The sequence below is a fragment of the Eumetopias jubatus genome, unplaced genomic scaffold, assembly GCF_037043125.1.
Source record: "Eumetopias jubatus isolate StellerSeaLion01/CBP00866 unplaced genomic scaffold, mEumJub1_p1.0 scaffold_3, whole genome shotgun sequence".
Taxonomy (NCBI): Eukaryota; Metazoa; Chordata; class Mammalia; order Carnivora; family Otariidae; genus Eumetopias; species Eumetopias jubatus.
The window spans coordinates 115,390,114-115,407,409 of NW_028274809.1; the positions used below are offsets into that span (position 1 = coordinate 115,390,114).

Genomic DNA, 17,296 nt, shown 5'->3' on the forward strand with positions numbered 1-17,296 from the left:
AATAAATAATCTAAGGATCTTTGGAGTGGTATTTCCTTTTTGTTTAAAGACTAGAATTAAACAAGAAGGCTAAAACTGTCAGCTATGTTCACCAAATCTTTATCCTATCTTTTATCCTTTACTAAATGCTATGAAATCACAACACAAATCTTCAAGTACAGGTCACATTCAGCTAGATAAAATAAATGTTCTCACTCTATTAGGAACAGATTGTGTAAAAAGTAAACAATCTAATAAAACATAAAAAAACCAATACCTGAAAAACTCTTTTGCAGTTACCATGGAATTCCATACTGAGTCCAATGTTGCTAGTTTTACTTGAACTTGAGAATTCACTCAATAGTGCAGTTAGAATAGAACAGGCCAGGGTTTGCTGTAATTATTTGATAAGAAACAACTGTAAGGCATGTTTTTTCCAATGCTTTGTTTCAGTACAGTATTTGTTCAAAGAACATTTTCTATCTTTAGATCTTCGATTATATCTTTAGATCTTCCGTTATACCTTTAGATCTTATACCTACCAGTCAGAAAACTAGATATGACAAAGTAAAGATTAGCTCTCCTTTCTAAGTAGCCTACTAATTACAAATAGTACTTCCTCAATTTCAGCTATACAAATCCAACTGACTTGAACTCAGGACATGCATCTATTCAATCATAGAGTGCAAACAACATTTCAAGATAACCAATGTTGAATGTATTATTTCATTTACTTCACACAACAATCCATATCCCCATTTTACATTTGAACAAGTGAGATTTGGAGAGGGTAAGTAATTCAGGCCAGCTGAGAGCTGAACTCAGGTCTGTCTGACTGACTCTATGTTCTCATGTTTATAAAGTGTATTTCGAAAGCAGATGAAAAGTGAAACAGATTATACAGCATCCAAAACATTAACGGGGTAATTCTCAAAAGTTTTTTAAATTGAAAATGAAGATTTCCTTCTTAATGGTTCTATCCAACAGGCTCCTAACATCAACTTACTGCTATTACTTATAGACTATTTAGAGTCAAGGTGCCAAGGATGGAGAGGATACAAATTATTTTGGCAAGTTTCCAGGGGTTAAACAGAAATATGCACACTACCTCTGAACAACCGAAAGATTAAAGTCAAGATGATACTATTTATGCAAGCTTATACAACAGCTGAACAGTCATACCCACCCACCAACTGCAACATCTTTGTTCAGAAATGCTTCTGATGTCAGTACCTTGACCTTACAGATGCTTATCTTGGCAAATCTGAGCAAATATACATAAAATTAAATTCCTAAAGAATGGCATGAGTTGATATTTGCTGAAGCTGAATGATGGTTACATGGATGACCAATATACTGTATGTCTATTATTGCATATGTCTGAAATCTTTCCTCTGAAAACTGTAAAAAGAGAATTAAATTCATATTTGCCTCTTAATCTCAATTAAAATAAGCATGGCTGTATAATTAATATTTATGGATGACATACCAGCCCATACATTCAAGCATTTTCTTAGACTTTGCCACACCAGGAAGCCCTAACAATAGAGAATACACGCAAATTCCTTCAGGAATCTGGGGGCATAGACCAAGCTGCCTTCAACAATAGTAAAAGTACTCTTAATATTCCTGGTTTAGTTTAAACACACACACATAAACAAAGAAACTCACACACACACTCACACACACACTCACTCTTTGTAACTTTACTTTAAAATATACATTTCTTTTAATACAAAAATGTCCCCAAATCAACAAGAGAATTGTACAAGTTTAACTACCTTTGCATGGCCCCAGGCACATGGAGGAAGAAACCTGGTCTGAGAAACCAAGCACTAAAGAGCCTCTTATAGAGAAAAGTCTGTTGTATAGTCAATTCATTTTACACATTAACAGAATCTTAGAAACTCACTAGTATAATCCCTTCATCTTTTTAGTTAAGAAAATTGTATTTTAAAAAATAGCTTTCTTTTGAAATGGTGATTAATGATTAAAGTGCCAACAACTGAAACTTCACAGATACATTTAAATAACACTGGGACCAACTATGAATGTAGTTTTTAAATATACCTAGGCTTTAGTGGAGAAAGTAGGCATTAAATCCAAATTAATAAAATTCAAAGCAAAAAGTCAGCACACAGAGATCTAACATAATGTATTACAAGATCCTCTGATTCTGGAAACATTTTATAGCATCCCATATTTTATGTCTTTTAACCTTGGTTTTTCTCTCATCCTTTCTAAATAAGACTTCAGTGAATAGAACATTATGAACCCAGAAGCTCTCATTAAACACAAATTTATCATTCTTACAAATAATTAACTATAAAAATTTACACAAATAATTTACAAATTCCCACAAACTACCAATGTCAACCTCTATTCACCACAAAATGGCCTATTTTAAAACTATGACCACATTCAAATTTTCAATAACAACTCTAATTAATGAAACAACCTGTACTCACAATGAAGCTTTATTTTTATATGAAATAAACATTTCCTAAGAGTACATGCATGTAAAAAAAAAAAAGAGTACATGCATGTGTTTGAAGTCAAGATATGAAAAAATGAGTGAAGGAGAAGGGAAAGAACAATGAAAAATGACTTTCTGAGGTTAATGCTGTTTAGAAAAAGGAAGGATTTCTATCATTTTTTTTTTTAAGTAGGCGCCAGGCCCAGCGTGGAGGCCAATGGGGAGCCTGAACTCACGACCCTGAGACCAAAACCTGAACTGACATCAAGAGTCAGACACTTAACCAAGCCACCCAGGCTCCCCAAAAAGAACTTTTAAAAATAAAAGTCTCCTTTAACTACAAACCTCATCAGACAAACAAGGAGCCCTCGGGGATGGGATGGTTTGGTGAGCAGCAATGAAGATTACCTCTCCAAAACAGCAAACTTTCACATTTAAGTAAAATTCACCCATAAAGGAAAGTACCTTCCTAACACGTGATAATTAAGAACAAAACAGTCTTATCATAGACTCAGTTGTCCAAATATAAGAATATTTTGTTCATACCTTTGTCCTATAAAAATAATGTATCTTAACCTTAGAAAAACTAGAAAGTACAGAAAAGCACAAAGAAAACTGCCCACAATCCTACCATACAGAGGTTATTACTCTTAACATCTGTTCACAGTTTTCTAATTTTAATACATAGGTATACATCATTTATATATCACTATCACCTGTATTTTATATTCTTTTTTCCACTTTATACTTATGAAATAAAAAGACAAATTTTTTAAAGTAAGTTCTTTTCAAATTACTGCTAAAAGACCTAAGAAATACATAAAAATATATTATACAGGGCGCCTGGGTGGCTCAGTTGGTTAGGCGACTGCCTTCGGCTCAGGTCATGATCCTGGAGTCTCAGGATCGAGTCCTGCATCAGGCTCCCTGCTCGGCAGGGAGTCTGCTTCTCCCTCTGACCCTCCCCCCTCTCATGTGCTCTCTCTCTCTCATTCTTTCTCTCAAATAAATAAATAAAATCTTTAAAAATATATATATTATACAGCATGGTTACAAGTATTATCAGAAACCTAATATTCTTATGTTAACCTACCTAAAACTACCAGCTTTCAAAGAACTACAATTCAGTAAGATAGTCTCATCATTAAAAGATATCAGTTTAATTGCTCCTTAATTTGAAAGCCCTGTAAGGATTTGAGATTAACATTATAAACCTTCAATATACCATACCACTAGGGTTCAAAGATGCCAAATTAATACAAATTCCTCAAGAATGATGAATAATTAAGCACTGATTGTAGAGCAAGAGAGCAAAGCACTTCTACACATATTCAACACAGTATTTCTCCCTATTCACAGATCACATATCACATTGCATCCAGGACTTATTTCCTAATATGTTTACTCATTTTCAGTATTTGGTTATCAATTAAATCTCATTAAAATCAAGTTACCTTCATAGCAGGTGTAGTGCACTGTAATGAAGATAACTAGGGAAGCAAGCCAAAAGTGAAATCTTATGGGAAAAAGAGGACAACTCCTTCTCAGGACAAAGAAAGAGGAAAGGGAGCAGAAAAAAGCATCAGATCTGCCTCTGAGAGATCACAAGTTTTGTTTTTCTTACCCCTGTAGAAGGTTCCTGTCTGCTTGTTTCAGACTTTCAGGTCTCAATGGTCATCCCAAGTATATTACCTCTTAACTCCCTCTATAATGATCAGTACCTTCAAGTGCTGCCTCTCTGCCCTTTGTCACAGTCAGGGCTAGATATTACTTCTGTACCAGAGACAGGGACTCTGATACTTAAGAGGGTCAGAAACAAAAGCTGTTGTAAATAATTTAGAGTGGTGAATTTCAATGAAATCAGATCAAAGTTAACTGATTAGTACACTGTAAGACTAGTAAGTCTAATAAAGTTAGCAGTGATTAGACCAGTATAAAATACCGTTAGTACAAATCTTAGAAGCGTAAGAGGTTAACATAGCAATGCCTCATTTATCCAAAATCATAGAGAATTAAGTTAATATCTGTTAATTTTCCAAATGCGGCCAGCAAACATCTTTTTATTTTTTATTTTTTTTAAAGATTTTTTTTTTTGAGTAAGAATGAGAGAGAGAGAGCACATGAGAGGGGGGAAGGTCAGAGGGAGAAGCAGACTCCCTGCCGAGCAGGGAGCCTGATGCGGGACTCCATCCCAGGACTCCAGGATCATGACCTGAGCCGAAGGCAGTCGCTTAACCAAATGAGCCACCCAGGCGCCCTATTTTAATTTTTTTTTAAAGATTTTATTTATTTATTTGACAGAGAGAGACACAGCGAGAGAGGGAACACAAGCAGGGGGAGTGGGAGAAGGAGAAGCAGGCTTCCCGCCGAGCAGGGAGCCCGATGCGGGGCTCGATCCCAGGACCCTGGGATCATGACCTGAGCCGAAGGCAGACGCTTAACAACTGAGCCACCCAGGGGCCCCAGCCAGCAAACATTTTTAATGCAACTTCCTTCACATAAATTTTTCCAAATGAATTATTCCAAGGGAATTATTTTATGATGTAATAAAGAGAATACTTGGAATCTACTAAAACGTATGAGGCTTTACATCCTTTGCCAAAGTGACACCAGACCCAATGCTTTTTGATTTGTTTGCTCCAGTTTTTCTCCACCATCCTTTGTTGGTGTCTATCACTCATTGCTGCTAGCAATTTGACTAGCACTAACAAATAGTTCTAAATTGATCATTTTTGTTTTCAACAAGTTAGAAATCAAATAATAAAATTTTTTAAAAACTATGTCCAAAATAAATTCTAAATTAAAATACTCTACAGGATTCTTTAAAGAGTCTAGTACGAGGATCTTACTGTTTTGACAAAGGAGTTAGAAAATCTGGGTTTTAACAGTCTAAGATTTACCACTTCAAGTAACTTGAGCAAATCGCTTCATCTATCTTGGCCTCAGTTTTCTCATCTATAAAAGGGGTGAACACCCTCTGCCCTAATTCATATGACTGTCCAAAGGTTCCACTTAGATAATGCATGTAAAAGGATTATGTATACACAGCAGTTTATGATTTGAGAAAGTAAAACAACAGTATTTTTATCATTATCATAAAAAATATCTATTTTGGCTTTTTTGGTTCCACTTCTTATTATCTACATCCCATCAAATTAAAATCACAAGATAACATTAAAAAAAGAAACCTACAACTAAAGCATCATTAAAGCAATATAGTAGATGCTCAGTGAATCTTAGCTGGATTAATGAATCAACGTTTACTTCTATGCCTAACACCATATTAACAAAAGGCAAGTGAAAAATGAATACACGATGTGTTCACTGTTTTTTAGTAGTTGATAAATTTCAAAAAGAAAATTTAAATACGTAAAACAAACAGAAGAAATTCAATGAGGTCTCAAGGTTATAAATGAGTTTTAATGTTTTCTTACACTGAAGTACTAAAAATTCACAGGTTCACTTCACTAACAACTTAAGTAACTGTTGTCTTCACATCACAATCCTATAGCAGCATTCTCATTTCTAGTGAAAGCCATTAATTTTGACAGTGAAAAAATACCCTTCAGAGATAGCTTGCCTTACTCACCAGCTTATTGTCATAAGCACAAGATATTCAAACACTAACTCCAGCTGACAAAATAAAATACTCTTGTTCAGAGAGAGGATTGTCTCTTATAATAGCCTGGCTCTTACCCCAGGAGATTTATTACCAAGAATAAACTTTATGAAAGGTTGCTATACATAAAGCAGACTTCCAGCTGTTCTTCTAAGCAAACATCAATGAGACTTGTGATAAGAGAGATTAGGTTGGCTATCACATCCAGGGGCAGCACTGCTGTAGACAAGTGAATTTCTCACCCACTTCTCTCTAGCATGGCAAAAAGGAAGACAGGAGGCTTAAATGCTAAATTAAACAGCTTTAAAAGTGATTTAACATATGCCTACTACTTTCAAAGGAAATAAACATTAAATAGATTTAGCTTAAATGTTAATTTAAAATAAAAAATTTAGCTAATTTCCTTAAGAAGTAAAGTCTCCAGGTCTATTGCTTTCAAATTAGTAGAGTGAGTCTGATACTATTACAAACCGAGATGAAGTAACCACAGCAACCTTTACAACCACAGAAAGAAAACAGCCTGTCCACAAAGACATGCATGAAACAACGTATTATTTAATCATTGTACCAACACATTTACTCTGAGAATATACCATGATACCTGGAAAATGGACTGTATTTAAGAAATATAATCTCCTTAGGAAATGCTTTATGATAATTATTTTTCCATAAAACTATCTGAAAAAATTAACAGTATAAGAAACTTCTTAAAAGCATTTAAAGGAAAGTTATTACATTGGTTACCTGTATTCTTTTAAATACACAATTAGTTTCCACTCATGAATAAAAGCATAAATACTTTCTTCTAATTTCAATACTTAAAATATTATTTGCATTAAAAGAGATGATGTATTAGAGTGTATGTCCCAAAGTTCTATTAAGCAAAGGGTGTTGGACCACTAGGAAGACAAAACACATTTGTTCAATGTTTACTAATTCACTTAACATCGTCTTTCCTTGTCTGGGGAGCCCCAGAAATGGAAAATATCACAGTTATTTTACAAACAGTATTAGTAAATCAGGGCCTAGAGATGGTAAATAATTTGTACAAGTTAGGAAGGTAGTAAATGGCAGAGCTGCGATTTAAGCCTAAATGTGAATCCAAAATCAAAATCAGTGCTCTATTACACTATACTGCCCCAAAACTTATTTGAACATGTACTTTAGACTAGTATAAGGGATGGATCACCAAACAACATAAAAGGGAAGTGGGAAAGCCAGACTACATACAGTTTCTGGCCGGTGAAGGTTGATGGGAACATTATTCTAGCAGAGGAATGATGGGAAAGTTAGTAAACTAAATAATTCATGAGATCAACTCTTTCATCTATAGAAAACCAACAGTCAGTTATCTCTTCTTTTTAAATAGCTCTTAATATTACTCTTCTGAAGAAAGCTTCAGTGTTCTGATTTTAACATTCTATTTTACCCTCCCTCCCACTAATATTCATGTCTCTGATATTAAGAAAATCAAGTAAATTCTTACAGCATTCCCACAAATTCTTAGTCTCAGAACAAAATAGAGAAGAAAATATATTAAAATGTTGTACTGGTCTGTAACCTCATTTTTTTAGACCTGCCAAATGAGCTAGTTTCAAGCTGCCAGGCAAGGACAAATAGGGATGGCCACACAGTGGCATGGTGGGCATTTAACGCCGTGTAAGTGTAGGAGTACTTTTCTAGTTTAATGTTTCAGTGTGGTCACCGAAGTAAATTCATCCAGTAATCTTGAAATTAAATTCTACCTCCCACTACTGACTCCATATTACTATAAAAGTTCTTAATCTTGTTAGTAGAAATTCAACTAAAAAAAAACCAACCTTTCTGTTTTAGAATATTTCATGAGGATATTAAATTTATCCACTATTTTCAGAGTGTACGCACTGTGAATAGAGCAAAATCTTCTCTCAACAGTTACATCGGTTCCAATCATTCTTAGAACATCAGTTATTTCAGTGGCTCAAAAAGATTCAAATGTCAGGTTGCATTGGGACTACTTTTTGTGGTGGGTCAAATTACCCAAGGGGAAAGAGAAGAACACAATTCCTGTGCCTTCAGTATCCGGAGCCAAGAAGCTGCTCGTGGGGGATAAGGACAGGTCACTACCTTAACACTGAAATCCCAACTGACGTGATCACCAAATCAACAAAGGAAAAAAGCATTAGTCATAAACATACAGATCCCAGAAGTACCACTTAATTTCCTAAAGTTTAAATCCTGGTCAATCACAGTGAGCTGGACTCCTTTACTGCAGATTAGCAAATAAAACAATATGTCCTCAAGTAGAATCTAAAATATGAAGGGTAACTTGATTCAGAGCAGTAGGGTCTAGGATGACATTTCTAAGCAGCAGCTTTAGTTCTAAACCTTTTCCCTACTTTTTTTTTCCTTCCAAATTTTTATTTAAATTCTAGTTAGTTAACATATAGTGTAATAATACTGGTTTCAGGAGAATTCAGTGACTCATCACTTATAAAGAACACCCAGTGCTCATCATAACAAGTGCCCTCCTTAATACCATCATCCATCACCCACCTCCTTCCATTAACCCTATTTGTTCTCTATCATTAAGAGTCTCTTATGGTTTGCTTCCTTCTCTTCTTTCCCACCTTGCCGTATGTTCGTATGTTTTGTTTCCTAAATCCCACGACTGAAATCTTTCTCTGACTTATTTTGCTTAGCATAATACACTCCAGCTCCATCTACATCACTGCAAATGAAAAGATTTCATTCTTTTTGATGGCTGAGTAATACACCATTTTGTGTGTGTGTGTACATATATATAAAATATATATAAATATATATATACATACACCCCCCCATCTTCTTAATCCATTCGTCAGTTGATGGACACTTGGGCTCTTTCCATAGTTTGGCTATTGTCAATAATGCTGCTAAAAAACATCAGGGTGCACGTACCCCTTCCCTACCACTTCTGGCCAGTTATAGTCTCTACTTGTTTTTCCATTAGCCATCAATGACAGCCACCACTGGACTGCACACATGGCCATTAGTTAGGCAACAAATGCTAACAAAAATCCATGCAAATAACAAGATTACCCTTACACAACTAATGTAGGCAACCCTGAGGCATCAGCACCACAAGAGCAAAGCTCATTATCAGAAATGGAGACCATGTCTACCAACAGAAATTCTGAAAGTATAAAGATTAATGTAAGTAAAAAGTAGCTTCCCAATTATTTTTATCTAAAAATTTTAAATGGAATCTTGATGACTATTTTTAAGAGAGCTTCTCACTACATAAAACAAAGCCAAAATGACTCATAAAATGCAATGATTCAAACATGCACATATTTGAAGTTGTCAGTTTTATGTAAGCAATTAAAACTTCTCAATACTAAGATTAAGTGAAAAAAACATAAAATCAGATCTTTGGATTATCAAAGTCTCTAGAACTACACTGTCCAATATGGTTGCCACAAGCTATGTACAACTATTTGAATTTCAATTAATAAAAAATAAAAATTCAGTTCCTCAGTCACACCAGCCACATTTCACATGCTCAAAAGCCACATGTGTCTGGTGTAGTGGCTACATATTGGAGTAGAGATCCAGAACATCTGCATCAACACAGAAAGTTCTACTGGAGAGCAGTACTCTTGAAGAAATCTGCTGCAAAAATGGCAAAGAACATAATATCTACACAATCAAAAACTGTTCTGTAACTGTTCTGTGATGGTTGTTCATACACAACTGTCACAACCAAAGAAACGTACATTTTATTTATTTTTCAAGATTTATTTATTTGACAGAGAGAGACACAGCAAGAGAGGGAACACAAGCAGGGGGAGTGGGAGAGGGAGAAGCAGGCTTCCCGTCGAGCAGGGAGCCCGATGCGGGTCTCAATCCCAGGACCCTGAGGTCATGACCTGAGCCGAAGGCAGACGCTTAACGACTGAGCCACCCAGGCACCCCAGAAGTGTACATTTTAAATGGATATGGTAACACAAGTAAATTATTCCTCAATAAAGTTGATAAGGAAAAAGAATAGATATATGACCACTGATGCATTCCAAAGGAAAAACAAAATATACTTTGGGTATGTAGAGGAAGTTCCAAAGTCCTGACAACTTGCTTACGCAGTCCTTCAGTTGAGACCCTGGTACATCAGACTGGGGATCCAAGCCAGAGTGGTGGACAAATAGTTAGAGCAAAGAAGAGAGTGCACATCTGCTTATGGTAAGAGGTATGAGGGGCAGGAGATCCAAGATACTATGGAAAGTAAGGGACAATGTTAGAGTACTCCAAAAATGTACCTACACCCTAACCTCAAACAATCAAATACATTATTAAAATCATACCACTCACCGAGGGGCCACTGAAGGTGTAAAGTAATTCGTAAGAAGTTGTAAGGTGTATAGCCTCACATAGATATCTTCCAAATGATTAAAGAAATCAGTAAAATGAAAAAACTACCCAAAATATTTAAAGATTTAATACCTGAAAATCAGAAGAGCCAGGTATTACCAATCCCAATTCCACAACATCCTTCAGCTGATAACAGTCAAAAGTTCTAACCACAGATCACAGCTGATCACTAACACCAACTCCAACTCCTCCTGCCTCTGACAGGAGGCTACCACCAGTCAGTCACTCTCTAGGCATGACTAGTTCTCAAAAGGTAGACAGGAGACTGAAAGGGGAAAAAAACAGGTTCCCCAGAGTAATTCGGTCAAGAACAAGGGTTCTCAAATTTGTTCAGTTAACACCTGGTGGTCAAAGTATACCTTGACCCATTAGTACAGCAATAATTTTTGTTACATTACATATCATTTTATATTTTATTCAAACACTTCTATTATCACTAGAAGTTGTCAACAGTTTATTAAATGAGGAAAAACGCTCAATAGAAATGTTTAAGAATATTACAGTGTATTGGCTTATATTTTATACCATTAAAATGATGATTATCAACAATGCCAACAAGGAAAAACAGAGTCAAATGAAAAAGCAAAGTACACAATATCAATAGTATGTAAACAAAAAAGGACTAAAAGAAAACATGAACAAATGAAAATTGCTTCTCAGACTGTGCACTTGTTCTTTAATGTAGACATTATTACTGTTGTTATTTGTGTCATACAAAATAAAAATTTTAAATATTTATAAATACAGATAGCGTACTTACCACAGTGGGATTGCCACTACTTATCAACTGGCTGACTTCATGAAAAATGCTTTTGCAGTCAATTGATTTATCTAAGGATCCTCGTTTTACAATTACTGCTACTGCTAACAGAATCTGTTCCCGAACATACTTTTGGAGGCTGTAAAACATAAAAATCATTGTGAAAACCTTTACATGAATCTAATATAAAATTACTCCAAATTTCTCACTATGTCTGAAGCTACTAATAAAACTGCTTGCATATGAGGGTAGTATAGCCTACTGGTTATGCACAGTGTCCAAAGCCGTAAGATCCAGATTTGAATCTACATTCCATTATGTTACTGGCTATGTGACCCTGAGCAAGACAGTTTCAGAGCCTCAAGCTTTCTCATCTGTTAAAAGGGGGTAACAGTAACAGAGTTGTTACTAGGATTAAATGTTCTTAAAACTGTGCCCAGTGCATACTAAGTGCTCGATAAGTGTTAGCTGCTTCAGGCAGTGTTCAATAGATGCAAGTCAGTTCACTAAGAGCCAGCTTATGATTCTATCAAAAGAAATTCTGATCTAATATCCATCTCCAACCAGTAGTTTAATCTTAAATTCATTTCCTTTAATGTGAAAAGGCAACATGCTACAAATTTTTTTAAAACTTTTTAAAATTTTCTACCTAAACTGTGCTCCTCAGTGTGATGGCAGAAGCACCGATCCCAAGTGGAGGCATTCTACAAAGTCTATTAGACCATAAGGAAATAGAGATTTAACTGTCTTTTCACAATCTTTTCTTAAAGACAGGGTTCAGAAAACATAACTCTGAGCTTTATAATCCAGACTCTAGAATGCCACAGGATATGACAACCATGTGCCCTTGGGATAAACTACAAATTCCTTAACATGGCTTACAAGCAGTGGGACCCAGCCCAGCTTTCTTTGGACACTCCCAATTTACCTGTTGTCTTACATCATTACTTACTAATAGTGTTTTCCTTAACCCTGGAAAGTGTCCCTATTTGAACATAAATGATACAGTCACCCACTTCCAAGGCCCTTCATGGTCAGGTATACCTGCTGCCCTCTCTAATCTCCCCCCAACCCACACACACTCAAAACTGCAGAAACACTGAGTTTCTTTCAGTTCCTGGCACAATGTACATGCACTTCCAGGCCTTTAAATGTCTATGTCCTCTGCGAAGATTGTGATGCCACTTTCTCCAGAGACATTCCCTGAACAGGTCCCTGAACGTGATGGGCCATTACTAAGGAGGGCTCCCCCAACACATAATGGGCATTTACTAGACATTTATATAAACATGTCTCCCTATGTCAAGACTGAAGTGAAAAGTATTCCTTCAAAATACAGACTTGAAGTATTCATTAAACAAATAAATGCAGAGATCCTATTATGCTGAAGAATATGAGTTGACCAAAGTGAATTTTTATACTTTTGGGGGAACACAATAATTTCAAATACATGGACTACTCCTAGGAAATGTACATAAAGCTCGTTTTATTTATTTTTAAAGATTTATTTATTTGAGAGAGAGGGTTTATGTGTGTGTGCATGGCTGGGGGGACGGACAGAGGGAAAGAATCTCCAAGCAGACTCCCCACTCAGCAGGGACCCGATGCAGGGCTTGATCCCACGACCCTGAGATTATGAGCTCAGCCAAAACCAAGAGTCAGATGCTCAACTAACTGAGCCACCCAGGTGCCCCCACAAAGCTAGTTTTAAGGAAGTCCACTGGCAAGAATTATAACTTACTAGGAAAATAAATAATGGCTAACATTTGTTGATGCTTATGGTATGCAAGGCTTCCTATAAACCTTCACAAAAATTAATACATTAATCCTCATAACTATCTTTTGAGTAAAATAATATTAACTCTAATAGTTAATTAATAATAACAACAATTAAAAAAACTAATGCACAAAGAAGGTAATCTGCCCGTGCACAAAGAGTGGCAGAAGTGGAAATCACAGTCCCTTTCTCAACCACTCTGCTATACTGTCAAGTGCACCTTCCATTTTACTCTGTATAAATGTTATCTCAATTAGGAGGAAAAAAACAGAAAAAACTCTGTGCACCAAATGAGAAGTATACAACACGATGAACATAGTATTCATGGTATTCTACCTATGCAGTATACCAACGGTTTTCACTTAAGTCCATACTGTAGGAAATTCTACAAGATAGAAATGGCTGTGTCATGAAAAACAAAAAAAAGGGCAGAATTATTCCAGATTAAAAGAGACTAAAGAGACATGACAACTAAATACAACATATAATCTGTGGTTAAATCCTGGATCAAACAAGTAACATAAAGGAGGAAAGGATATCAATAACATTATTCAGACAACCGAGGAAATGAAAATAAAGAATCAGAATTACATTAGATTAATACAGATAAGCCAACTATATCAAGAGTATTGAGATTATGCTCTCAGGAGAGATGCTCAAGTATTTAAGGATGAAGTATCACGATTTCTTCGGCATACTTTCAGGTGGTTTGGGGGGTAAATGCACATATATAAGAGAAATCAAATGTGACAAAATGTTAACTGAACCCCTACTAGGAAGAGTATGTGTGTGTTCACCGTACTCTTCTTTCAACTTTGCTGAGAGTTTTGTTTTTAAAGAGTTTGGGAGAAAATATGTATGTGAACTACAATCAGCTCCAAAATAGCTTCTGAACTAATGAAAATTATTTAACAATGAGATTATTTCCGGGTCGCCTGGGTGGCTCAGTCAGTTGAGTGTCTGCCTTCAGCTCAGGTCATGATCTCAGGGTCCTGGGTTCGGGCCCTGTGTTGGGCTCTCTGCTCAGCAGGGAGTCTGCTTCTCCCTCTCCCACTGTACTTGCGCTCTCTCTCTCAAATAAATAAATAAAATCTTAAAAAAAGAATGAGATTATTTTTGGATAATACAAGAGATCACATGCGCAATCAAAATCTACCACACATTTAAGTTTACCAAACTCTCCAGAGTTCAGTGGTTCCCATGTGGGGAGGGTGGAGGATCAATGAGCAGCTCCAGGGCAAGCCAGTATCATATCACACCCAAAAAGCCTCATCAAACAAATTAAAATTTAAAGAAAGAAAACCAGTGTGAAGGAGAAGAGAAAGGTTTGAAACCCAGTCAACTTTTCCTTATTCTATTAAAACTGGGAAAAACAAGCCAAACCCTCTCTTTACATATATCTATATCCATTCATTTATAGAAAACGTTACCCATTACACCTGTAATGTTTATAGGCTAAGTAAATCTTGCCTTTTTTCTCTCATGCATTCTTCCATACGTAAAGCAACTAGCAATTAACTGTGTTAAATTCGTGCCAGAAATTATTATTAAATATTAGGAACTCAGAGACTGCTAGTGAACAATCAGTAGGAACAAAGGTATGTTCTAAATTATTTTTAAAGCTTTATGCATGTTTAATGCCACTATTAGACATTCCTAATTACCAGCATTTCTGATTACATAACATTTTCTTCACCGAATTTGGAAATGAATCACTATACAAAAAGTATTCAATTGTCCAACTGCGCAAATGGCATACATACAGTGTGCATTGCCTCTTCTTAAAAGAAGACTTGGTGTTTGGTGGACTTAATCATATAAGCAATGAATGTACAAATCTTATAAAATGTTCAAACAATAGAATGTGTATAGCACAAAAAGAAAACTTACTTGTACTCCATTTCTTAAAACTGATCTGTTTTCCCAAATGAAACTATTAAAATTTGGTGCTTTCTCTTCTACTAACTTATTAATGTGCATTTATGTGTACATATATATGTAACACTTGGTTTGTTAATGGTACTTAGATTTCCCTCTTCACCTGTCCTAGGATACTCACCTATATCTTATAATACTTACCAAGTACCACAAGAATAAGTAAGTACAAAGGATTTTCACTTGAGTCTAAGATCAACTTTTATTTATAACCAAAATCTTTGGAACTAAACCAACACCAAAAAAACCTAACACCCAGCATCATCTTTTCAAAGAAACAAAACCTAGTATTGTAAGCTTAAATAAAAAGTAGTATTTCATTAAGGACCAAAAACAACCCACAACCATGTGTGCAAATTTTAAAATATGAGCCCCAAGCAGAGCTTAACCATAAACATCTATCATTAAAAAAAAGAAAAAGAAAAAAAAGAGAGAGAGAGAGAGAGAGAAGCCCGGCAAAAGCATTTTAGCAGTACCTCCACCACATACTTACTTAGGCCTTTGTAAGACATATGTTAAAAGGAATGTTCGCAGTGACTCGATGCTACCTTTTTCCAAGAGAATCCACTCTCGGACAACTGCTTCCATTATGGCTGTGGCAGCTTGAAAGAGGACATAGTCCACTTTACTTGTTTCTGAGGAGAAAATTAGAAACTTTCTTTAAACAGCAGTTGATCTTCCTTTGAACATTTTGCATTTATTAATTTAAAAACAGAACTTTTCAGACAAGGAATAAGATGGTTACCTGTTCTTTTTTTAATCCAGTGACCTTGCTCTAGCACCACAAAGAGGTTAGTTCCTCTCAGAAGACACCCCAGGCAGGTGGCAGCTAATCACCGATCACAATTTTCACAAACTTTCCTCACCTCTCTTCAACTGTTACTTCCAAAGCATGAAGAACTAAAAAATAACACAGCTTTAAAAAAAATAAAAATAAAAATATAAAGCAATCAGAAAATTTCCTAAGAGATTCTCACCCTGTGCAAAATAGAGCTTTGTATCTGCAAAATATCTTAAATTAGTCTTTGAACATTACTATTTGTGATGAGCCATGCTGTTAAAATATTTGTTAAGTGATTAAGCTTTCAGCAGGATGGCCCATCTCCAATAGCAAGTTCAGAAATAAACACAATCACGTTCAGGTTACTTTTCTCAAAATGTTAAAAAAAAAAATTGAGTCATATTTACACAAGGTGAGAAGTTCTTGTGAATTTTCTGATTGCAATATTGATCAAACTGAGTAAAATTCCAAAGCTACACTTAGAAAAACCCAGCCTTAACTAGCAAGTTATAGTTTCTGAACTAAAAACTAAATCAGGAGGGAAAGAAAAAATAGAAAATTAACATACGTAAGAAGTATTTTAATTTTCTATTTTTTCTTTCGTTCACCAATACCACTACAATCGGTTTCCAAACAGCATTATCAAAAGGGAGAAACAGTCAAAATGAAGCCAAGAAAAAGTAGAAATTTTCTGAAGTTCTAAAAAATAACCATCATGTGAAATCCATGAAAAGTCTATGATTAGACTGCAGGTTATTTGCCAAGATCACTAGACATGAGTATCTGAAAGCCATGAGAAATTAACTCTAGGCATAGAATGACACCTTCAAGAATTTATCAGAAGAGCATGAAGATATAGTCAGGCACATCATTTTCTCTCCTACTCAAGCTTAGGTCATTTAAACATCTTCTAAGTGATCTTGACACAATAAGCTATAAAAATGCATGGGAAAGGGTATACCCTACATAAATTCCTATCAATTTAGACTACTACATATGAGTTTTGAACATACAAAAACTAATAAGAGGAACCAATTCAGACTCTTTTTCTTTTTAAGTTTGATTATTCCATGCTATCTTAATATGAATTCTAATTGAGATGATAATCAGAACTCACAAAAATTTAGAAACTTTTAAAATATTATCAATAAATAAAGCAACAGCTTCCAAAAATGTAAACCTACTATAAAAGATGTGTTTAAAGTTCCAGGAGAAAAAAAAAAAACAAAAAAGGTTTTATTCTAAGAGGATTCGAAACAGAAACTAGCTATATCTATTTAGATCACTTAAGGAGAACTATGGTACTGCTTCATAAAGGTAATTCAAGCAATCTCTTATAAACCTCTTCTTGAAAGTAAATGATGATTAATGGTCTAATTTCATTTTCTATTGCAATAGTAAAAACTTTAAGGACAAGAAACCTGAAATCCTTAACTATCAGTTTTAACAAAGAAGCAAAATCTTAGGGACTCACAGAATTTTGGAAATACAACTCCAAAGATCATCTAATTCATTTTCTGCATTTTACAGCTAAAGAAAGTGTTGATGAACCAAGAGATTAAGAGAAGAAATTCAAGGTC

At 35.2% G+C, this 17,296-nt stretch overlaps 1 protein-coding gene across 2 annotated transcripts in view; it reads right to left on the minus strand.

Moving 5' to 3' along the window:
* XPO4 (exportin 4) overlaps window positions 1–17,296 on the minus strand; it is a 121,330-nt gene that overhangs the window by 71,005 nt on the left and 33,029 nt on the right. Inside the window, exons 2-5 of one of the 2 annotated variants that reach the window (XM_088021782.1) lie at window positions 15,681–15,835; window positions 15,429–15,570; window positions 11,224–11,362; window positions 257–373 (exon numbers count right to left, since the gene is read on the minus strand). In XM_088021782.1, the coding sequence (XP_087877908.1) occupies window positions 257–373; window positions 11,224–11,362; window positions 15,429–15,523 (351 nt within the window). In that variant the 5' untranslated portion in view covers window positions 15,524–15,570; window positions 15,681–15,835. The remainder of the gene's footprint in view (window positions 1–256; window positions 374–11,223; window positions 11,363–15,428; window positions 15,571–15,680; window positions 15,836–17,296) is intronic. The other variant, XM_088021781.1, reaches the window with a different exon arrangement.